Source organism: Mauremys reevesii, linkage group 9, assembly GCF_016161935.1.
Source record: "Mauremys reevesii isolate NIE-2019 linkage group 9, ASM1616193v1, whole genome shotgun sequence".
NCBI lineage: Eukaryota > Metazoa > Chordata > Testudines > Geoemydidae > Mauremys > Mauremys reevesii.
The window spans coordinates 85,781,473-85,805,582 of record NC_052631.1 but is presented as its reverse complement, the minus strand read 5'-3'; the positions used below and the strand labels follow the sequence as shown (position 1 = coordinate 85,805,582).

At 42.8% G+C, this 24,110-nt stretch overlaps 1 protein-coding gene across 2 annotated transcripts in view; it reads right to left on the bottom strand.

Annotated features, from left to right (window-relative positions):
* The window catches only part of CHRDL1 (chordin like 1), a 59,704-nt gene that overhangs the window by 34,663 nt on the left and 931 nt on the right, over nucleotides 1-24,110 (bottom strand). For both annotated transcript variants that reach the window (XM_039489980.1, XM_039489981.1), the window contains exons 2-4: nucleotides 21,064-21,213; nucleotides 19,088-19,200; nucleotides 15,177-15,270 (exon numbers count right to left, since the gene is read on the bottom strand). In XM_039489980.1, the coding sequence (XP_039345914.1) occupies nucleotides 15,177-15,270; nucleotides 19,088-19,200; nucleotides 21,064-21,160 (304 nt within the window). In that variant the 5' untranslated portion in view covers nucleotides 21,161-21,213. The remainder of the gene's footprint in view (nucleotides 1-15,176; nucleotides 15,271-19,087; nucleotides 19,201-21,063; nucleotides 21,214-24,110) is intronic.

The window sequence follows — 24,110 nt, the reverse complement described above, 5'->3', positions numbered from 1 at the left end:
TTACCTGCCCCGTCCACAGGTCCGTCCGATCACGGTTCCCAGTGGCCGCGGATCACTGCTCCGGGCCAATGGGAGCTGCTGGAAGCGGTGGCCAGTAAGTCCTTCAGCCCGCGCCGCTTCCTGCAGCTCCCATTGGCCCAGAGCAGCGATCCGCGGCCACTGGGAGCTGCGATCGGCCGGACCTGCAGACGGGGCAGCTAAATACACTGGCCCGCCAGGGGCTTGCCCTACACAAGTGGCGACCCCTGTTTGAGAAACTCTGTTCTAAGCACTCAAGACTCTGCATTCGCTCAGGGTACGTCTACACTCTGGGATTATTCCGATTTTATATAAACCGGTTTAGTAAAACAGATTGTATAAAATCGAGTGCACGCAGCCACACTAAGCACATTAAATCGGTGGTGTGCGTCCACGGTCCGAGGCTAGCACTGATTTCTGGAGCGTTGCACTGTAGGTAGCTATTCCGTAGCTATCCCATAGTTCCCGCAGTCTCCCCCGCCCCTTGGAATTCTGGGTTGAGATCCCAGTGCCTGATGGGGCAAAAATCATTGTCGTGGGTGGTTCTGGGTAAATGTCATCAGTCATTCCTTCCTCCGGGAAAGCAACGGCAGACAATCATTTCGCGCCCTTTTTCCCTGGATTGCCCTGGCAGACGCCATAGCATGGCAACCATGGAGCCTGTTTTGCCTCTTGTCACTGTCACCGTATGTGTACTAGATGCCGCTGACAGAGGCGATTCAGCAGCGCTACACAGCAGCATTCATTTGCTTTTGCATGATAGCAGAGATGGTTATCAGCCGTTCTGTACCATCTACCATACCATTGTAAATTGGCAATGAGATGATGGTTACCAGTCCTTTTGTGCTGCACCATCTGCTGCTGTCATAGGTGCCCCTGGCTGAGATTGGCCGGGGGCACAAAAGACAAAAATGGGAATGACTCCCCAAGTCAATCCCTCCTTTATGGTATCTAAAAATAGAATCAGTCCTGCCTAGAATATGGGGCAAGTGTACTAGAGAACCACTGTATCAGAGAACCAGAGAGCACAGCCGCTCCGTGTCAGATCATGCAGGAATGATGAGCTGCATGCCATTCACAGGGGGTGCCACTGCAACAACCCCACCTATTGATTCCCTCCTCCCCCAGCCTTTCTGGGTTACCATTGCAGTGTCCCCCATTTGTGTGATGAAGTAATAAAGAATGCAGGAATAAGAAACAGTGACTTGTTAGTGAGATAAAATGAGGGGAAGGCAGCCTCCAGCTGCTATGATAGTCCAGACAGGACATTAAGCAGTGTGGGGGAGAGGAGCCCAGCATCCCGCTGCTATGATAGTCCAGGCAGAACAGAATCTTTTCTTTACACATGAAAGGCAGGGGCTGATGGAGCTCAGCCCCCTGTTGCTATGATGAAGATGGTTACCAGCCATTCTGTACCATCTACTGGAAATGATCAGGAGTTTTTTACCCAGGCGCTCCCAGCCGACCTCATCGGAGGCCAGCCAGGAGCACTCACGGGCTGATGATGAGAACAGATACCAGTCCTTTTGCACTGCACCATCTGCCACAAGGCTGCTGCTGCTGATGATGATGGATATCAGCCATATTGTACCATCAGCCACCCATGGGGGGGGGGGCGAGGATGCTGCCATTGACTGCTGCAGCATCGTGTCTATCAGCAGCATTGAGTAAACATAGGGTGACATTTAAAAGAGTCAAGAGAGGATTTTTTTTCCCTTTTACTTCTGGGGGTGGGTGAGGGGGGTAAATTGACAAGCTATGCCCTGAACCACCGCGGACAATGTGTTTGACACCACAGGCATTGGGAGCTCAGCCAAGAATGCAAATGCTTTTCGGAGACTTCAGGAACTGTGGGATAGCTTGAGTCCTCAGTCCCCCCTCCCTCCCTCCATGAGCGTCCATTTGATTCTTTGGCTTTCCGTTACGTTTGTCACGCAGCACTGTGCTGAGTCCCTGCTGTGGCCTCTGTCTGTAGATTTTTTTAAAATGCTTTGGAATTTCGTCTTCTGTAACAGAGCTCTGATAGAACAGATTTGCCTGCCCATACAGTGATCACATCCGTACGGTCCATGCTGGAGCTCTTTTTGGATTTTGATTTCGGACTGCATCGCCACCCATGCTGATCGGAGCTCCATGCTGGGCAAACAGGAAATGATATTCAAAAGTTCGCGGGGCTTTTCCTGTCTACCTGGCCACTGCATTCGAGTTCTGATTGCTGTCCAGAGCGGTCAGTGGTGCACTGTGGGATACCTCCTGGAGGCCAATACCGTCAATTTGTGGCCACACTAACCCTAATCCGATATGGTAATACCAATATTAGCGCTACTCCTCTTGTTGGGGAGGAGTACAGAAACCGGTTGAAAGAGCCCTTTATATCGATATAAAGGGCCTCTCAGTGTGGACGGGTGTGGTGTTAAATCGGTTTAATGCTCCTAAAACCGGTTTAAACGCGTAGTGTAGACCAGGCCTCAGTTGCATTTGCTGATTCTCTAGCACTATCACCATCACTTCTACTCATGCTTAAAGGTGTTTCTGGGAGGGAAAAAATAGGGCCACATTCTGGCCACCCTGACGTGCATGGCTATGTCCTTATCCCTCTGCATGGAGAGGGATAAGGGACTGGTGCTAGGGACTGGTGCTAGGGACTAGGGACAATGCAAGCTGTGCCTTTTCTGCATGTGTGTTAAGGCTGCTACCGAACAACCCCCTTCAGTGCCCAGGGAGCGGGTCTTCTGTGCTCCTCTCTCACAATGGCATGATGCTTCTCACCACTGCTCGCTCAGCTGGTGCACCTTCCAGTCCTGCAACTAATACAGCATTGGGTCTGGATGACTGAACTGAGCCCAAAGAATAGGAAAAAGCACCATCATCTTTCAGTACGTGATTTTCTCCTGAACACTATTTTATTAGACAAGACTCAGGCTAACCTCATCAGCTAGTGGGAGAATAAGTGTGTTCACACCACAATGTCATAAAGAATAAGTGATGCTCCTGTTTTATCTGACTGCAGAGGTGTTAACAGATGGTCCCTTAGAATATGTGCTAACTCCTTATGCTAAAGAATCTATTCCACCTTGCATTTAGCTCAGAGTTCCTTTCCCAGACCCAAAGAAGAGCTCTATGTGGCTTGAAAGCTTGTCTCTCTTACCAACTTTGTTGGTCCAATAAAAGATATCACCTCACCCACCTTGTCACACATGTTTTATAGTTGTTTAGCATCAGAGCCAAATCCTGCTTCACCCTCTATGGGATCATAGGAACCAGAGCTGGGGAAGATTAACTATGTTTCATTAGCACAACGTATCTTCTAATGATTTACACAGTTTAGGTTCAAATAACATTTGTGATAGGAGACCTGTGGGGGATTTTTGCAAAGGGTAACAGAGCAAATTGGTTTTTCTCTCTTTAAAACTTCCTTTGCTTAATTTCATCTCTTTCCTCCTACTTATAGCCGTTGGTACTATTAGGTTCACAGCATACACATGGAGTTACATAAAAATGTCAACTACTCAGGCTGGAAATTTGCAGTGTAACACTACATTATTTCTTAGAATTCAGAAAAATAGCACACAAGAACCTAAAAACACACAAAGAAACAGGTGCTCCCTAAAACCAAGAGTCGCAACTCACCCCATCTTACTACAGACTGGCTGCCTTCAGATTGATGCTCCCAGACACTTCACTACAGAGACCCATAGCCTGCAAGCAGGACCAGGAAACATCCCACTCTTAAAATGATAGCCTGCAATTCCAACACAGTCCTCAGAACACCACAGGGATCCAAAGTCAATTTAACTTAGTGATTTCATCTTCTGAATCATTCTTCTGTTTTATTCATTAGCATTTCTGGGTGGTGGTGCATATTAACTGCATCCCTTTTTCACAGGGGGCCTTATCTAAATTTAGTGGGAATCTATCCAGTCCATATGCAGATAGCCTTTTCCTGTTGTTCACGTATCACAATTTAATTTTATATAAATCTGAAATGTAAATAAAATATAAATAATGTGGTTCAGGGTCTGGAGTTTTTTAAAAGCAATTTAATTGTCTTGCTTTTGAGGAGTGGTTGAGGGTGGCAATAAATTTCAATTGAAAAGCTATCCACTATCAAACAACTGTGAACACAAGTACTAACAGAATCCATATGAGCAGCTCTGAGATGCAGGTGTCAAAGATATTAAATCACAAAACACCCTATATTAAAGTAACTTCAATGACTAGGCTAAACTCAGAAAGAACAAGGCAATTCAAAGATGAGGGGAACATTTGGTCTTTAATACAGCCAGCCCGTACCATGTGTAAGATCACCCACCTCTTGAAGGGACCAGCAATGCTTTACCTAGTTTCCATACTGAGCTGAGTTAAGGATGCTCTTTCAGTCTAAATGCTCAAGGATTTATTTTTAACTTTCTTGGGTTAAAGTCAAACTCTGTGTTATTTTAATATATTTTTGTGAGGTTTAATTTCCTGTATTTTATTTTATGGTGGCATAAAAAATAGCCCAACAAAAGTCTGAGGGGAACTATTAAAAAAAAAAGGCTTTCTCTGTAGCTACATTTTAGTTCATGCTCTAAGGCTGAACCGCTGTATAAATCATTTCCCCAACCTTCCACAGTAGCAAACTGCATGGACTCGATGCATTTTGAGCTGTACTTGAAACATTCTGGAAGCTCTGCCGAATCTGTCTTTTCACCAAATACTTTTGAAAAATTCTCAACGAGATATCATGGTAGTCCAAAGTACTGAGAAATTGCAACCGCCTAATCCGTGTATATAGATATGGGTTTATTTCAAGGCATGTTGTGTAGCTGATTTTCAAATGGACTTTTTTTTTTAAATGACCAAAAGAAACTGGGTGTGACAATTATTCCACCTGGTGAGATTAACTAGCAGTGCTAATAAATCTAGTATTATAGGTGAACTGCAAAGCAACACTGAACATTGAGTTAAACCCTGAGTAGTGGGAGTAGTGGAAACCACCCAGGAAAGCCTGTTCTCATTATGTTTCTATTTCAGATTTGGGGCATCAAGAGGTTCAGATAAGCCTATTCTGAACTTTGGGTACTCACCTGAGCCAAACTTCCAGGGATTCTGAGGTTCATCTGTTGCTGGTAATGAGTAAATGAGCAATACCAGGATAGTTGGTCACTAATTTCTGATGCTCTATGACATTCTGACATGAGTCTTTCAAACTCCATATTGTTAGAATATCAAACCCACTCATTTTCCTGAACTCCTGAGACTCTGACTTTTTCAAATGTCAATTGTGCCATTTTGCACCTAACTTGTTTGTGCAACTATGCACCCAGTCTTTGTACTGAGTTGCCCAGTAAGAGACTTCACTTGCTTTCTGAGCATGTAAATGTCCAATTTTTACATGCAGGCATAATACCTGTGCAAATCAGACAAGCCTCCAGGTAATCCGGTTCTGACCCTCTGCTCTGATTTCTGGCTCTGACTCTGTCTCAACCCTTGGCTCTGGCTATAGTTCTATGCCTCAGTCTTGGTTCCTGGTTCTGACCATCTTGATACTGCGCTATGGCATTTAGACTCCAACCACTAGACCTGACTCCTACAACCCGTTCTCCTGAGAGTTTGAGCCGCCCATTTAAAAGGAAGGGATCATTCAGGGAAATAGGGGTCCAGCTCTGTGAGCAGGGATCCCAACAAGACCAACGTCTCCCTCTCAAGGATAGTGGGTGCTGTATAAAATCTGCAGTCACAGATTACAGTCCTGCAAGTTCAAGCCACACCACCTGCCGCCCCCACCCTTGACCACCAACCAGCAACCAGATTCCATTATCAGATAAATTTGGCTGTGACTGCAGCATCTTCCACATCTCTTTGTACAGCCCCTATGCTACCAGGACTTCCTCGACAAGTTTGACAAGCAGAAAGCGGATACCTTGCTGCCCCATCACAGTTATCACTGCCCCCTTGATCTTCCACTGGGAACAGAGCTTCCCTTTGGACACATATACTGTCTCAGAGACCAAGATATAGGCCGTCCAGAGCTACCTTCAAGAGAACCTTTGAAAGGGGTTCATATAATTAGAGATGTACCAATCTCCTAGAACTGGAAGGGACCTTGAAAGGTCATCAAGTCCAGCCCCCTGCCTTCACTAGCAGGACCAATTTTTGCCCCACATCCCTAAGTGGCCCCCTCAAGGATTGAACACACAACACTGGGTTTTAGCAGGCCAATGCTCAAACCACTGAGCTATCCCTCCCACCTGATATATCCATTAGCCTCTCCAGCTGGGACACTGATCTTCTTCGTAAAAAAAGGATTGATCCCTGCCACTCTGAGTGGACTACAGGATGCTAAATAAGGTCACTGTTTGCAACCGGTATCCCTACCCCAAGTCAATTAATCCTCAGAGGCTTTGCTCTGTCAAGATCTTCCTGAAACTTGACCTCTGTGGAGCATACAACTTGGTATGGATCCGGAAAGGAGATGAGGGGAAGAGCACCTTCCATACCCAGTATGGACATTTCTAGTACTTAGTTATACTAAGGAAACATCAGGGTCCCGAGTAAAGGTAGTCTCATGCAGCTCCACATTTACAGTATCCACTGCAGGCCTCCCATCATTGTGAACCGGTGTACCATGGCACACAAACTTACAATATCCTTCCTTCCCCCAAGTCCAGCACACGGCATTTCTGGCACATAGCAGTTCTAGCCAGGCAGGCAATTGGCCAAGTGACCCATTCTACCACAGCGAGGACCCAGAAACTTTTGCTGTGGAGCGGGAGTAGGTGGCACCATATGACTCTGGGTGATGGAAGCAGGAGGAGCAGATGCTGGTTTAAGTGTAGACAAAAAGTTATCTGCAGTCTGAGACACGGAGCCCCTTTCAGCCTGAGCCCTCTCACATGCCTCCCTCTTAGTGATCACGGCACCAAAAGTTTGAGTTCTAGCATCTTCACCGAGTAACCATTTGCCCAGGTGGTTATTGGCTATGCCAATCACAAACATCCCTGAGCATGATCATCATAACATCCCCAAATTCACAGTCCTGGGCCACCTGCCACAGACAACATGCAAACTCACATATGGTTTCATTGGGCTGCTGGCGAGCTTTAAAAAATGTTTTCCTCTAGCAGAACAGAATCTGCAAGGCTGAAATACTCATTGCGGCACTGCACAGCTGCATCAAAGGAGACTGTGGGTTCCAGGAGTCCACCATAAACATCAATGCCATCATGGCTTAAGCAGTTCTGCAGCAAGGGTAACTTAGCAGCATGGAAGAGTTGCAGGATTGGTATGTAGTTCAGAAAATTCCGAATAAAGTGTCACCAGTTAACAGCCCTACGATGAGTAGGCAGCGTGGGTTGCAGAATAGACCCACTTGTTGCCATAATGTAATGCTCTGATGCACTCCAGAACAGCAATCTCAAAACACAAGGAAATTGAAACAAGATACACAGGTGGTCAATGAAAATATGTAATAGCCACGAACCAGTTAAGTCAGCAACAGTCTGAAAACACATAACAGTCCAAATGGCAGGTATGTAGCAGCAGGCCCTGAGTAACTGCCCACATCCAACACACACAAAGGAGCTGGAACACTGAGTTCAGGGAGCAGGAACCAGGAAACAAACAGGAATGGGGTGCAGGAGCAATGAGCAGGACGGCCACACCCCAGTCATCACAAAAGGGGCAGTGCCACTGGCACAGCATGCTCCCCTCTTAGTCTCAACCCCCAGGAAAGCCTCTTTGCAGAGTTAGAGAAAGCTGGCAGGTGTCTGCGGGATTTTTTCTCATCCTGGCCTTCCCCTCTCCCTCTCAAAGAATACCCCCATACTGCAGAGAGGAGTAAATTGTTGTAGACAGGCTCAGTTTATGCTTCTGCCCCAGCCCTGGTTCGGAACTCCATTTTGCTTTGGTGTGGAGGGTGGTGTTCCATAGGAAGCTGGTGGAGCACCTGGCAGCACAGCTGCTGAACAAGTCCTGCTGCTCAGTCACTTATGGAACTAGAGCAAGGGGATGGCATTCAGAAGGCAAAGGGTCTCCATATAGAAGATTGTAGGTGAGGAACCTCCCACTTCTACTAGGGTGGGGGAAGGATGGAAAGCCCTGAGGGGTGAATCTAAGGGAGGGTGTAACCAGGCTGGCCAACTCCTGGGTGCCCCTCATTTCCTAGCGTCACACTAGTGGGATCCTGCCTCAGTTTCCCTTCTTGTACTGTTCAAATAAAACTTCACTTCGGGCTTTTTCTTGGCCACAATATCCTTCCTTGGGAACTGGGTTTATTAATCTAAAAATAAACAGCAAATCAAACTCAAAATCCCCAAACAAAATCCATTTCTATGTCCCCACAACCCAAGGTTTCTCTTCCTCCCAGGCCTTCCTCCCTGGGGTCTTTGCAAGCTCTTTCCTGCAGATGTCCCTGCCTAGGGTAATTCATTTGGTCTCAGGGTTTTTTCTACCAGAATCTTTCCTCAGTCCTGCCACAGCTTTCCCATCATTGCAGGCACCTGCTGCCCTCGATAGGGAACTACCTGATACAGCCTAGGTGTGCCTCATTCTGTAATCAGGGCTGACTAGCCCTGTTACAGAAGGCAAGTTGTCAAATGCTGACTGGGACCTTCACTTAGCAAGGTCTCCTTAATAACGAGTCCCCTATTTGGTTGCCACTTGGTGGCCTTCCATATTTTAAGTCTTCCCTTTGGCCTGATGGGAGAATCCAGAAGAAACTTCCCCAGTTTCAGCTTGTGGCATTTCTATTCCCCTCTGCTGCCTAGTCCCCAGTTGGGGAGAATTAGGCTTAATGGCAGGTGGGTGCTGGGCAGTTCATTTTGTTCCAGCCATTAGGAATATCTTCCAAACTGCAGGTGACATTCTATTTCTTTTGCTTCACAAAGACTTAATATCTCAAAGACTAAATTTTAATATGGCTTGTGGCTGAATCCTGCTTTGTAGCTGTGGTGCCTTCTGCTGATCGTATTGTGAGACACCAGTGAGAAGGCACTATATCAATATTATTTTCTACTGAATATGACCACACTGAGGGCAGGTCTACACTACAGGGTTAAACCAACCTAAGTTATGCAACTCCAGCAATGTGAATAACACAGCTGGAGTTGATGGAGCTTAGGTCGACTTATTGTAGTGTCTACACCACACTGGGTCGATGGGAGAAACCCTTATGCTTCTCATTCCAGTGGCGTACTGGAATCGATGGGAGAGCGATCTGCGGTCAATTTAGCGGGTCTTCACTAGACCCACTAAATTGATCCCCAATGGATCGATTGCCACAGTGTCAATCCACGGTAAGTGTAGACAGTCTAATTACATGGGAGATATAAGAACTCCTAGTGATAAAGTTATTTTAGAATTGGGTATATTCTGCTTTTCATGTTGGTGAGTTAAACATGAAAAACTAATTGCTAGCAGGATATACGCATGGACCACAGTGCAAATTGCAGATCTAGATGTAGACTGCCACACAGACTGGGGTTGTTTGGATCTGGGGTTTCAAAAGCAAGCTGTGAATTTTGGATCCAAATCCAAATTCCCACAAAATTCTTGGTGCTTGGATCTGTGTTACTGATTCAGGTTTGTTTCTTCGTAGAGAAGATCCTGTATTCTTTGATGTGTTGTTCATACAGAATTTGGTACAGAGTATTTTTCTTCTAGTCCACTTGAAATCTTCAAGAAGGTAAGGAGTTGAGATTTATTCCTACTACAGTTTCATACAGTGCATTGTCAGATACATTCTATATGGGAGAAACCAACCACTCTTGCACCAACAGTGTCAGTTTGATGGTAGGTCAGCTGCACATCCTTTGCTATTACTACTTCCTGGTTTGTTTGGTTTTTTTCTCCTTCTTCCTAACCTTTCTATTTAGGCCTGACCTTGTTCCCATTAAAGTTAATTAAAACTCTCCTTGACTTCAATAGGATATAGGCCCCTAATTTGTTTTCCCATCAATTTAGATTTCAATGTCCCTCAGGTAAGTCATTTACCCTTGAAAGTGGTGTTCTAATCCAGTGGCTCTCAAACTTTTTATACTGTAACTCCCTGAATCTCTATTCTTCCTAGCCAGGATATAATTGGCCCCCTCCCATTTAACAGTATGGGAGATGCAGAGTGGTGGTGGCCCCTGAAAGCTTTTCATGACCACCAGGTTGAGAACCCTTCTTCTAATCCAATGCAACATGCATTGTAATATACACGTCCCTATATTTATACATAATATGCAAGTCAGTGAGAGGTGAGAGCTCTCAGCAGTTTGCAGGATTGAATCTGTATATTTAAGTGACATTTTACTATGACTACATATGACTGTTGCAAGAAATCTCTTCTTGTGTTGAGTTATGTATTTGTATACCACTGCCTCACATTTTGCTGTTACAGCTATTTCAATATCTGAATAAAAAATTAAATGAGAAAAGAAACAGATTGAATTTGATACATGCTGAAAAATCATACCACCACAGGAGCCTGAACATAAATGTGTTACTAATCAGGAAAATTCCTGGAAGTCAGTGTGTGTATCTGGGCAGTAAGCTTAAAAAATGATGGAGCCAGATGGGCTGATTCATATGCCAATATGTTGGCTTACCCAGCAAAACATATCTGAAGATCAAAGCAGCAAGTGGAATATGGAAACCCTATCTAAAATAGTGAAGTGTACATTTTTACTCCTATTTTAAATTTGCAACACCTCGTATTCAAATATTCCCTTTATCATCTTAAACCTTACTTTGAATGCTCCATATTGGAATGAGTCAGGCACATTACTCAATGTTGAAAATGTATAGTTTATATTTTAAATTAGTTACATTTATAAATTTTGTTGTCCATAGTAATGTCATGACTGTGGGATTCATCTACATGCCTTAAAAACTAATCAGGGCACTTTGTTGCCATGAACGGTACCATTCAGACAGGCCGGCAGACTGAAGTTCTCTAACAGAACTGATCCCGATCAAACAGTTGCAGTGCAAGGTTCCCCTATCCCATCCTGCAAAAGTACCTCCATCCTGATCTGGATGGACAAGCTTTAGGTGCAAGTAAGGAGTTCAGATTCCATGGCCCATTGTAAGCTAATTCTTCGGTCATTTTAGATTGCCAGCTAGGGTACCAATTGTTTTGATGCCCTTTTAGATGAGGACATCTGTCCTTTGGTACCTGGGCTCATGAACACGCACAGAAGTTTCCATTGTGTGGCACCAGCTAAAAAGTGATCTCAGTTTTCTGGAAGATCCTTGTACTATCAGCATAATCTAACTCGGGTAATAAAGCAAATGGTTCACAGAGCTGTAAAGGAAGAATAATCTCTGTGTATGAAAGACACAGAGCCTGGATTTACCAGCAAAATTAAAACTACGCTTCAAAGGACAACAAACATGAAAATATTATGGAAAGGTTTGCCATGAACCTATGGCAGCAGCTGGGAGGCATTGGAGAAAATTAGACGATACATCGCATGTAATATGTGCATTTGACAATGGGTAAAATTCACGTTGGCAAAAGGAGAGTCGGGGGTGGAAACTGCACCTTTTGGTGCCAACTTCCCTCAGAAGGATCCCCCTCAACAGCCTCTCCCCCTGGGGTTGCTATGAAGTACCAGTTTCCAATTAAAGTTCTCGCGTCCTGGCATTACCTCTGTTCATTATATAAGGAGATATGTATTTGGGGGATGACACTATACAGTGCTTGTGGAGCAGTGGGAGGAAGAGTCCGAAGTCACATTACTCAAGTACGACCCATTTCTGAAATGCAGTTTGGGAAGCTCTGATGAGAAACACATGATTGAATCTTACAGACATTTAAGATGGCAATTCAAATGAATGGCCAATGGCAAAAGCTCCAGCGCTTTCAAGCAACAATATTTATTTGGACCATAGAGATGAAATTCCTGCATATCATGGGATTCTGCACAAAGGACATTGTATCATACTACCACACACCATGAGCGCATAGTCTGGATTGAGAGGTATGAGAATAGCGCCTCACTTTCCTATTCTTGTCAGTCATGAATACTATTACTGAAGATAAGGCATCCAAGTATGAAATCTACAGCCAATGCAGGAGGCAGAATGTAAAAGAATTACTGAAACCACATGAGCCATCACCCTTGGTCCAAGGTTGGTGCAGATCTATTTCAATTAAAAATAAAAAGATTACTCATTGGTGGACGACTGTTCACATTTTTAAAATGAACTGGTGCCCAACACATCAATTAGCAATGTGATAACTCACTGTATAATGAGTTAAGAAGAGATAATGGCCCACAATTCACGAGTGGCTTTCTGGCAATTTTTGATCTGTCAGTTCGAGTACACCATGTCAAACACTTGCTATGATAGCAAAAGTCAATACAAACAGCTACACTTGATTTGATAAAAGAGCTCTGGGAGTTTCAAGGGATCCATACTTAGCATTGCTAGAATATTGCAACACATTTTCTCAGGCCTTTATTGCGATCACCAGTTTATAGAAAAAGTCTTAGAGCCAGATAACGCTGAAGTATTTAGTATTCATTATGGTAGCACCAAGGGGCCAAGGCCCATCATGCTAGGCACTATGCAAACATAACAAAGACACTGTCTGCCCCCTAAAAGAGCTGTGCACCAGGATACTAGAAGCAGAGAAATACCCAAAGAATGTCAAACCATTACCTTCATTTGCAAGATAGACATGTTCTGTTCCAAACAAAAAGTGGCTGGCAACCTGCTAATGTAACAGTCCAGACCAAGGATACGTGTAATAAACACGGCAGCGGGTCATTCCAAGAGAGGAACATGACGTCTAAAGGCAGCTAAGGAGAAAGACGACTGTCTTTCCATCTCTTGAGGACCTCCAGAAGGCTACAGACTGTACTTCCATGCTGACAATGAAAAGCACCAGGAACAGGAGAAACAGGCACCAAGTGTCAGATGCACCTCTGTGGGCGAAGAGGTCACTGAAGAAAGAACTGCCTTGAGAATGCTAAGTGGCCATGTGATCAGAAACCCATTGAGGTTTAGAAATGATAATTATTGACAGAGGTCCAGTAAGAGGCAGAATAATCCCCTCATCTGCCAAGGGCTTCAGGTTGCCTGCCCTGACCTTAGTCCAACACATGTGATTTGTGCTTTTGTTTTGTATTCATCTGTGATTGGGTTTTTTTGGTGGATAATTCTCTATTTGCATTTGGTTAATAAAAAAAAAATTAGAGTAATCACTGGAGTTTCCCATCATTGTAGGAAATAACATTACTACAACCTGCTGCAGCAGCTAACAATAAGCGTGCTTTCTCCAAGCAAGGTTTTCTCCCCAAGGCTGGATCCTGGAGGTTTAGGATGCACATGTTGCAGGAAAGCAATCAAAAAAATCTGTGTGTGCTTCAACCCTGACCCTAACAACTGCCCATGGAGTCCTGCCTCCCTAGAGGCTACTCGCCCTCTGACTACCAGGTGGCTGCTGTTCGTTTCCTGAATTACTGCTGAATGCCTGCAGTCCTGCTGTCATTACTTCACCCTTGTGCACCCGGGGAAGTTCTAGGTCAGGCCTTCAACTTTCTGCTTGCGGGTATTCATTCAGGTAAGGCCTATTGCATGTCCTCATTTGTGAGGACCCAAAATCTAGTACTCTGTGCAGTGTAATCTCACAAGTTGAGGGTTGAAAGCCTTATTGCTTGGGATACAAATGTAGCCAGGACAGAGTATTGGAAAACTTCCTGGAGGGAGCAGCCCTGTACTGCTGAGCAGGAGAGATTAGGAGATAGATTTAGCCAAATTAATCAGTTGAGCTTGTGTGACAGCTGCAGTCTTGACTGATGCAAAGGATTGAACCAGGGACCTCTAGAGCTAAGACCATGAGCTGCTGTTGGAGCCATGCTCCCTAGCTGAGAGCTGTAACAGACTCTTATCCTCTGGGCACCATGGGTGGCAGGTGAACCCCCCTTTTGGGGAGGCTAGCCCCCAGACACCACCCCTTCTGCCCAAGCACACACCCTCACCTGCTGGTGCAGCCAGAGGAGCCCTGAACCCCCCTCCCTGCGGCTGGAGGAGCCCCAGCCGACCCACCCCAGCCGTGCTGGCTGGTTGGCTAGAGCTCCCCAGCCACCCCGGGCCCTTGGCCTGACCCCACCCCAGCTGCCATGGGCCACCAGCCCGAGCTGCCACCGGCCCGAGACCCGAGCTGAGCTGAGCCCCGCTGGCTTCGGGGGAGAGGAGGAGTGAGGGCAGGGCCTCAGGATAGAGCATCAGCATGGCCACAGGCCTGGGATAGGGTAAGCTTGGCCTCCTCTGGCCTTTGATACCAACTGCCCGTGTTGGGCACAGAGGGTGACTATAACATACTGGTCAGTGTGTTATGCTTGCGTTGTGCGCAGGGACTTCAAATATTCTCCTAGCCCTGATGAGTAGCAGACTGACGCCCATGTTCACAGCCCTCCTCTCAGGTACCGCCCTCTGCTCACACATTTCAGTAGTGGAACGGTTCTTTTCTCAGACAACAAAACTCTCTCCAGAGAGAGCCAAATAAACACCCTTTCTACAGCGCTGCATAAATAGCCTTTTATAGCTGGAAACGAGGGGTACCATTAAGAGACATGCTTAGGGGAAAAAGCCAGTCAAACCCACCAGCCTTTAGGCCATGTCGGGAATGCTGTAACAGCCTCATGAGAGATTCTGCGTAACCTCCTTCGTTCAGTGGCTCTTAACAATGAACGTCTAATAAATGTACAGTCTGCAAGAATTTACTATACAGTAACTAATCAGATGTATATAGTCATAAACTTCAACAGCTCTGCTTCTGTGATTTATAGCCATCCTTAATTACAAGTTATACTAGGATATGAGAGGTAGGACTCCAGTTATACAGTGATGTTGTACAATTGCACATTGGTCAGAGCGTTTTGGAACAACTAATTAGTAATGCTGCAGAATCTGTAAGTGACCACTTTAAAAAATAAATCTTAGCTCCACGGTCATGCTAAGCATTACAAAGAAATCCCAGAAGAAACCACTGTAGGAAATACTAGGGCTTATTATAACATAGAACAAGTCTCCCTCCTATTATAAAAGGAGTGTATACTGGGGTTTTCTGCATGAAAGCTTTTAATCAGTTTCCTAGTCGTGGAAGTTCCCTGCTTCCTATAGCCCAGAATAATAGAGTACATTCAAGAGCAAATTATGATTCTGCAAACGTTCATTACCTGGGCATCGTGGGCAGCACAGCTGTGGCACATGCACTGGGGTAGGGCAGTGTAGGCTTGGACATCTTATTCTGCTGCATAATACGTTCCCATTCTGGGGAAGGAATGCAACAATTAAATGCATGGATTGGGTATTGTGCCCTCTATTCTGCATCTAGGTATTGTGCTGAAGACTGTTGTTATGGGCCAGATTCTGATCTCCGTTACACCAGTGTAAGCCTGGGTAACTCCACTGATTCCAGATTTACACTGCAGGAACTGAAATTAGAATGTGGAATAAATCCACAAAATAGCATAAATGCTTTCAAATCAAAGGGAGCATCTAGAAATGGGATTGCAACAATTTTCACTTGTGTATTCAAGTGTCTTTTGAGCCAAATTATACTTAGAAACTGCTTTTCCAAGGCTAAGGAATATATGATGGATGATAGGTCTCTGAGGAACCCCCTGCTGAGGATTCATTTGAGACCAAAAGAGATCATAGAGTCTGTAATTTTTAATTCTTCCACTAAACCTGCAGAGAGTCCTCTGTTCTCATTGTATTGATTCCCCAATAGGCAAAGGAAACCAGTTGATAAATAGTTATTTTTCTAAGAAACATGAGCAGGATTTGGGAATAGGATTCATTATTCATAATTCATGTAATATTCTGTTTGACCATATCTAGGTTTGATTTATAATTAAAGCACAGGGAATATTCAGTCTCCAATGTCTATAAACCATCTATGTTACACCAGAAAAGACTAGACATTACACCAGAAAAGACTATTTCAGATTTCCACTTCCCAGCCCTAATTCATACCCTTAAGTTAGCTATGAAAGCTGTTAATGTTTGTAAAGAAGAAAGACTCTTCAACATGAACATTGATGCTGTGCTACGTTTGTGAATGATTGTAGTTTCTGGTGTAGCATGAAATAAATCCATTTCAACTTCACATGGGCCATCAGAATACTATGAGACTGGCCCAGCCAATCAGTTTCCATTTGACTGGGCTCCAACATGCATTAGAATGTCTTGATATGGTCCCGTCACTATACACAAGCAATCCTTGTCGTTGTCATAAAGTGCAATTCCACTCTGCAAAATGACTCTGAAACGTTGTGTCTCAATGATTATAGATTGGATGCGCTGGGGTTGCAAAAACCGGGCCAGTCTTTTTGTTGTAAACTCTTTGGGGCACAGCGACTGTCATTTACTACAGGTCTGCTTGATGGGACCCCAGACCGATTGGTTCATAGGCATTGCGACAGTATAAATGTTAAATTCTCTGCTGATGTAAATGGGCCTGCCTCCATTGGCTTCAATGGAGTTTTGCCTATTTACATCAACAAAAAATTGACCCAAAATGGGGTTTTGAATTACTAGCCATGCAAACGCAACCTGAGTTCTGAAAACCAAGCTAGATTCTTTCCTTCTTGTGCATCATTAACATAATATGTCCTGCAGGCCAAGTGCTATCCTCAGAGACACCATTGCCTTCAGTGGGTTTACACTGTTGTAACTGATTAGAACTTAGTAAGCCATTCTGATTATGATAAACAAGGAAAAATAGAATTCAGCTCCTTCTGTCTTAGCTGTGTCTGCATTGCTTAAAAAGTAGTAAACTTTTTTAGTCACTGATGGCTGCAGATCTGACTCTGAACACACACAGGGAGCAGCTCTATTGAGTAAGAAGGTGCCCTGTTTATAGAGTCACTTTTCAGAATAGAATAATGATCTGGCAGTTTATAAACAGTTTGCTTAGCTGAAGCTAACAGTCTTTGTGCAATTCTAACTCTACCTGTCCCTGCCTGGCGGGAGATAATGAGTTCTCTTTAGGTACTTGCTTTACTTTGAACCTGGAAGCTTTTGCTTTTAAACAGGAACATGCAATCACTGTAACACGTGAAATACCAATTACTACTAATTTACTGCAGTAATTTCCCCCTTAAAATAAGAGCCTTCTCACTATAGGTCAACATTCAGGTGGCATTTCTTGGAGCTAAATCTTTGTCCAAGCATGAAGCTGGAGTAAATGGATGAGCACTGGGGATGTCCACAGGAAATCCTCCCATCCAGGCTGCAGAGTGGCCATGCTTCCACTCCACAGCTACTTCTGCACCCCTGCAAAGAGGGGGAGGAGGGAATTGGCTGGTGGATCCAGGTAGTCCCTGAGGTGCAGGGAGCCACTTCTGGGCTCTGCTTGGTGGTGCACCTACCCTCTATTAAGCCATGTCAGAAATGTTGTAACAGCCTCATGAAAGATCCTGCGTAGCCTCCTTCATACAGCGGACATGGTCTTCTATCCTACTTCCACCCCTCCTATATCCCTTTGCACCAGTTCTGTTGTCATTCAGTCCATGTGTGTTTGTGGAAACAGGATTTTCCCTGCATGAATCTTATGATGAATGGGTTTGCATGGAACATGGCAGTTCTCCTTTAACTTTAATACCTATGAGGCCTTCCTCATACGCTAAGTTTGCATTCCACATGCTTTCCTTTTCCTCCAGCTTTTCTAACTTCTTTCTAAAAATCACTGATTGATGATTTCTCTTCAGACACCTAACGTCTCAAATTAATTTTCCCCAACCCCTACAATAGGGCATCACCCTTCAAGCAGTTTAATGAGCATTTTACCATTGATTCAGAAGGACTTTTAAACATTCATGGAGGGTCAGCAAAAGTGAATGGAAAATCCTCATAACTTTAAAACTCTGGAGTGTCACATGTGTTAGTGATTCAAATCCCTGAACCATGGTGGGTTTTCTGTATAGTCCTTTTAAAGCACTCAGGGAGAAATTCTGCCCTCCGATATGCCCTTCCCCCCCCAGCTATCATGTTGCCACAGGGTCTATCACTGTGGTATCTAAACATCAATCACCAATTGAAGGGAGCCTGATCATGTCCTCAAACCCTATAACTTTAAAAAAGAGACTTTCCCCCTTTTTCGGTTTGTTTCTGAGCAGCAGGAGGAAAAGATATGCCAAGCCAAGCTTGTGTGCTACTGTTTGTATGTGCGCATGAAAGTGAAGTAGCAGATTCTTTAGGATAAGTGCTGCACAGGGCCCAGTGTTTTATATTTGCAGGGGGATAAATGGTCCAAAAGAATTTATTGAGCATTAAAGATAGCAGACCAAACACAACATCTGGAGTGTCACGTGGTAGTGATTCAAATCCCTGAACCATGGTGGGTTTTGTGTTTAAAATGACTATAAAGCACTTTAAGGGACAAATTCTGCCCTCTGATATACGCCCCCCCCCCGACCCCAGCTATCTGTCACGTTGCTACGGGATCTATCACTGTGGTAGCTAAACATCAATCACCAATTGAAGGGAGCCTAATCATGCCCAGAAGGGCTCATCCTTTCATGTCAAAGCCAATTCTCCCTACTCCCCAACCCCTTCTTTTCTCCTCCTTCATTCTCCCTGCCTTTTCCTGGATTTTTATAAATTGTGGCATCCCAGCCTAGTTCCCCCAGTGCTCCGAGGGAAGAGATTTCTTTACTGTGGGAATGCCTTATTGGAGAGTTGGGTGTTGCATTTAGATCTCAACACAATCAAGCTTGGGCTCAGTCTAATCTTCCATCCAAAACGGTTAGGACCATATGTGGCTGCAGAGTTGATATGAGTCATGGTTCAATGCAAAGAATATGCAAGGCTGATGCGTAGTTAAGGAGTCTCTTGCCTGTTCCATCACTGTAAAAGCATGCATGAGCTATGTATTTTTGCCAAAATTGCCCTTCTCTGTTGAGGCAGCGAATCCCAGCTGTGGAATACCTTTTTCTTTCTGCAGTTGCTGTGGAAGCCAATGGGAGATGGACACTATAGGAGAGTAGGATTGAGCCATACTGCCATGTAAATTCAGTGTAAAGACATGTACTCAGTTAAGGACATGCAAGGAGTCACTAGAGCTAAACCTGAATTGACCTACCTCTGAGCAAAGACAGTTAACACAATAAACGAGTCCATAGGGTTCTAGGTAGGGATGCCATCTTTCTCCTACACGGTACTTCTTATCTTGAAACACACAGTATGTCTCTGAATCTGTTAAAATAATATGGAATAGAAAGAGCTATGAATTAATAATCCTTTTCAGTGCAGGAAAGCAGTGGTAGCTATGGTATCTCAATTAGGACTCTAAGTAAACCCCAGGTAGCTGAGTTTGTTTAAGGTGCAAAGAAATTCGTAAAGAATTCTTCTTTTTCCTTTTCTTCGAGAACACAATTTAAAAATTAATGCCTTCATATTGGATACCAGTTTCTAGACAGGACACTCCCCAGGTTTCTGATGTGGTAGCTTTCAGACTGGGTTGCTTCATTAGCCTTTCACATCCTAGAGACTTGGGTTCAAATCCTCTGTAAGTCACAAATGAAAGTGCTTAGTTCCCTCAGCCTAATTCATAGTAAATAAAATGTTCCCAATTTCAAAGGTATTGCAGCAGTCTCTGCTCAGGACAGCAGAAGTGTTGAAGGACAGAATGAGGAAATGTGCATTGTACTTATATGGCATGTTCCATAGTTTAAGAACCAGATCAAACAGGAGCATGGCGTGTTATTTGATACAGTGTGTTGATCTTATCTATGCAGCAGTGTGCAAAATATTTTAGGGGCCTATTTTGCAGCAAAGGCCTCTAATTTCACAAGTATAGTTTTCCACTTGCAACTAACAGCACACACAACTGGTATCATTTAGCCATCTACTTATGTGATGCTGCTTTGGTAAATGTTAATGTCAAGCCTCATGATAAATTATCACCCTTCTTACAAACACATCTTGAAACAACACACAAATACTTGGCTCCCAAATATTAGAATGAGAGTGGAATGTCCTTAGCATTCAGTCTGCTAAAAGCAGGTAGCAAGATGCAGGGATTACTGGTAGCATGTGTAAAGTGATCTGCTTTCACTTCAGACAGCTGCATGGTGAATGACGCTTAGTGTCTGAAAAAGTAATGAGCTGAAGTTGCAACTGGAAGTTGCTGAATTTTCCTGTGCAGCCTCTGCTCTAGACAAGGATAATTTGCACAGTTCTTTTTTGTGAATAAGCTCAGGAGAGCAGAAAATGCCTTCTTTGGAGCAATTCAATTTATTTTTTGCTGCATCAACTTGCTTAGGACAAGAAGCTGGGTTTGAAAGATTTGACACTCTGTCTGTGACTACTCCTTGAAGTGCAAACACTGAGCTTAGACACAGGCCAAAAGAGCTGCACATGCAGGTCGCGAAAGGCACTAGGTGTCTCCTAGCAAGACCATAGTCTTCCTATAGATACTGGAGTATGGTGTTAGTTACTCCTTCCTATCATTCACTCTTTATGAAATGTGTTAACATCTCCCATGGATCATTGGGTTTCTAGAAATATTTCCTTTGTCTTTTTTGTGTTCCTTTCAATATATCGCACCAAGTTTTTGACAGTGCCTGGATCCTTCATTTTCTCAAAGACTATTGCATCTCTCATCCAGTTCATATGAGGTTTTTTGGAACACAACAGGTCTGCCTTGGAGGAGGTTTACACTAGCTGAAAACCTCAGCACAATAGACTTATGGATGGGACAAAATCCAGATAATCTGTCAGATGTTTATAGAGGTCACTAAAATGCAATTAAGCACACTCTGTATGCAGGATATCTGAAGTAAAACAGATTTGGCAGCTTGATGTGTTATGTTCTTTATGATGTGATGAAAACTGTATGGTTTTAGGGAAATAGACCACAATTTATTTTGATTTGATTTTACTAAATGAAAACAAGCAGACACATTTTTTCAGCGTTAGGCTTATTTTAATGCAAAACCGTTGTTAAAGTTCTATTACATATAAAATTTTTATTTGACACGCACAATTGATAGACAACAGGAAACCCCACATTTAGTTTAATGTGATAGATGCATTTTTCTTTTGAAGTTTACTTACGTTTTATTTGTTCCGATTTACCTCCATCTATGAAAAGGAGCCAGAGCACACAGGAAAAGATAAATTGAAAGTCCTCCAATCTCCATTTTTTCCTCATCTTTGCCAACAAAAAGGAAAGAAAAATCCTTCAAAGGGCAGAATGTTGAGTTGCTGGGAAGAAAATGTGAAAAGACTTAAGACTGAAATCCTCTGGGACTACTTAAAATGAAGGTCTCCAATATGATTTCAACCAACATATAAAAATCGAAAGCTGCCAGAAAACAAGACAAGACAAAACAACAGCAAAAAAAGTCTGTACAGAGCTTTGTTTAGTGGAAACATTTTAGGCTTGAGATTAAATCGCTTCATTTTTGGAAAAGGGACCACATTCCCTTTCATAAAAGCTGAAAAGTGGGTATTACATCTTATGAAGTCCTTCTCTGATTGCAAAGCAAAGAACTTGCAAAGTCTAAATTCTTAGAACCCTCTTTCACAAGAGAAATAGTTTGTTTAGAAGCTTTTCCATGGACAGAATCAGATCTTTTGTATGTAAAGAAGGAAGTATGAATGTTGGTTGTAATGCCTTAGCTTTGCCATGGTAAGAGTAATCTGAACCTTGAATATATGTTAACCCTTTAATGTGCATTCCCATTTATTTCAGTAGGTTCAGGATTTCACCCCTAATCAATTCATCCCCCATCTCCTCATATTTTGGGACTCCATAAAATTGATTGTTCAGGAGTTAACTCTTACCGTTACCTTGAAACCTGTCTTAATAACCCCTGCATTCTGCAGTTTTATACTGAAGGCACAATATGCAAATGACATGCCAGTCTTTATTCATGCAGATCCTTAATATCAACACCCTGTTAGCATGGAGCATAGTCATCAAGTATGCCTTGCCCTGAAAGCTCCACTAATGGTGCCAGAGCGCCTTTTGTCTGACTTTTTCAAGACTGTCAGTCTCCTTAGAGTGAAAAGAGGAAACTGATCAAATTGTAATTAACATGAATCTTTTTTTTTTTTTAAATCCAATCTGGAACAAATTAATAAACATGTGAATCACAATAAAGAAAATTATTGTCTCATTAAAAGGACAGTTGGGAATAATTTACAGTGTTATTCATGTGGGTTTTTTAAAACAGTCTCAGTATTGGTTTTCCTTATGAAAGTTTGAAAAGTAATTCACCACTGGCAATTTAAACAATTATATAAACTTTTAAAAATATGTTCAAGTCATTTGACCTCTTTAGATAAGTGATCTTCAGATAATTTATCAAAAATTGAACCCTGGACCCAGATTTCACAAGGTTTCAGTGACGCAGTTTCAAAGCAGAAAGATTTACTATACATGTAAATTAAAAAATTAAGGACAATTTAGAGGAATGGAGAAGCACTGAGAAAAAACAACACAAGTTCACCTTAAAATACTGTTTTTCAAATTCTCATTGAAGAAACTAAACAAAATGCTTATACAAGCTACAGAGTAATCATTTTAAGTCATGTACTGATCAATACCACTTTTAAAACATCTTCCAGGTAGAACTATTCTTTCTGACTTGGGATTGTATAACAAGGGGCTGATAATTTGGATGATTTGATCTATTATGTATGTTTATCTCTCTTATTCTATAATTTCTTCCACTCTCGATCCTCAAAACAACACCAGAAGCATGACCATCAACCCTCCCCATTCAAAACAGTACAACCACTCTGTCTACTCATCATTGACCTCTGTCTGGTACTGTATAGCCTCATCCTAAATAATTTAAAATGCATCTGAGAACATTCAAAAGCATAATGTAACTTTTAAAGGGTGCTCTTTACACAATAGCAAAATAGAATTTAAATTTCTTCTTGGGAACAAGAAATAAAATTTCATTTTAGAAACAAAAGTTTGTCATCATTTTTTCCCTCAAGGTGTTCAGATCACACGGGACGTTTTCTAAGATAAATACTTTTTAAAAACTTGTTTAAAATGGAAAAAATTGCAATTTAGTCTCAGTATAACATGCCAGTACTCAGAGCAACAGTAGCATGCCTCAGATCACTAGAACGGGCAAAATGTGGGCATTTTAAATACTCTGACTTTTTTGGGGTGCTGTCTGGTTGTTTGAGCAAAAAATATTTGTAAATGGAGCACAGTTACTCCTCTTGCAGTCTCGGGAGCACTTTGATTGTTAGCTAGACCGGAAAGAACTCAGAAATCCTTCCATTTCAAAATGTCATTTCTTTAAACCCCATCTTGCTTTAAAAAAGGAATGTTAAATAGTACAATGAAAGAGGGGAATTAATAATGGAAATTAGATGGATTTTTAATCTCTTTAATTTCAGACTCGTTGTTACAATAAACCCAAATACAGATACTTTTAGCAATAAACATATTTCCTTTATTTTTGAGCAATAGCCTCAGTTGAAAATATTCTGATCTACTTAACTGCAATTAAAATTAACCTTTTTATTATCCGTTATTGGTATTCATCAGTGAGAACCCCATCTTTAATTAGCATTACCTAAGACTGAAATAAGGCAGAAAACAAAGACCTATTTTCATGTCTTTTGATTTCCAATAAATCCCATTTAATAGCTAAAAATGACAGTGCATGGGTCCACACTTTCTATTATTGAAACAAAGCAAGAATGTTCAAAGAAAATTCGAATACATTTTTAAAGATCAGTGACATGATCAATGTTATTACATGCAACTAGACACCAAATATGTTCAGATAAACTTTCTCCTAGAAGTTTAATCTGATTAGTGAGCACAAGATGTAAATTGCAGTTAGTTTAAGAAATGTCAGTCACCGATGGAATGGCTGGCTGTCCTTTTTGTAACATAAAAATGTACCACTTAGAAACATGCATTGTTGCTTTCTCATCGACAAAGTACAGCAGGGGGGGAAGATTTCCTAGGCACTGCATTAGGCTTGTTTTCTTACAATGGCAAATAATTTTAATAAAAGCTAGTTTGATGCAGCCCTGGCCACAGTACTGGCTTGTAATGGTTAAAGCCCATACTACTCCTATAGGCGACTGGACATAGAGAACTCTGTACTCTATGTCCACCC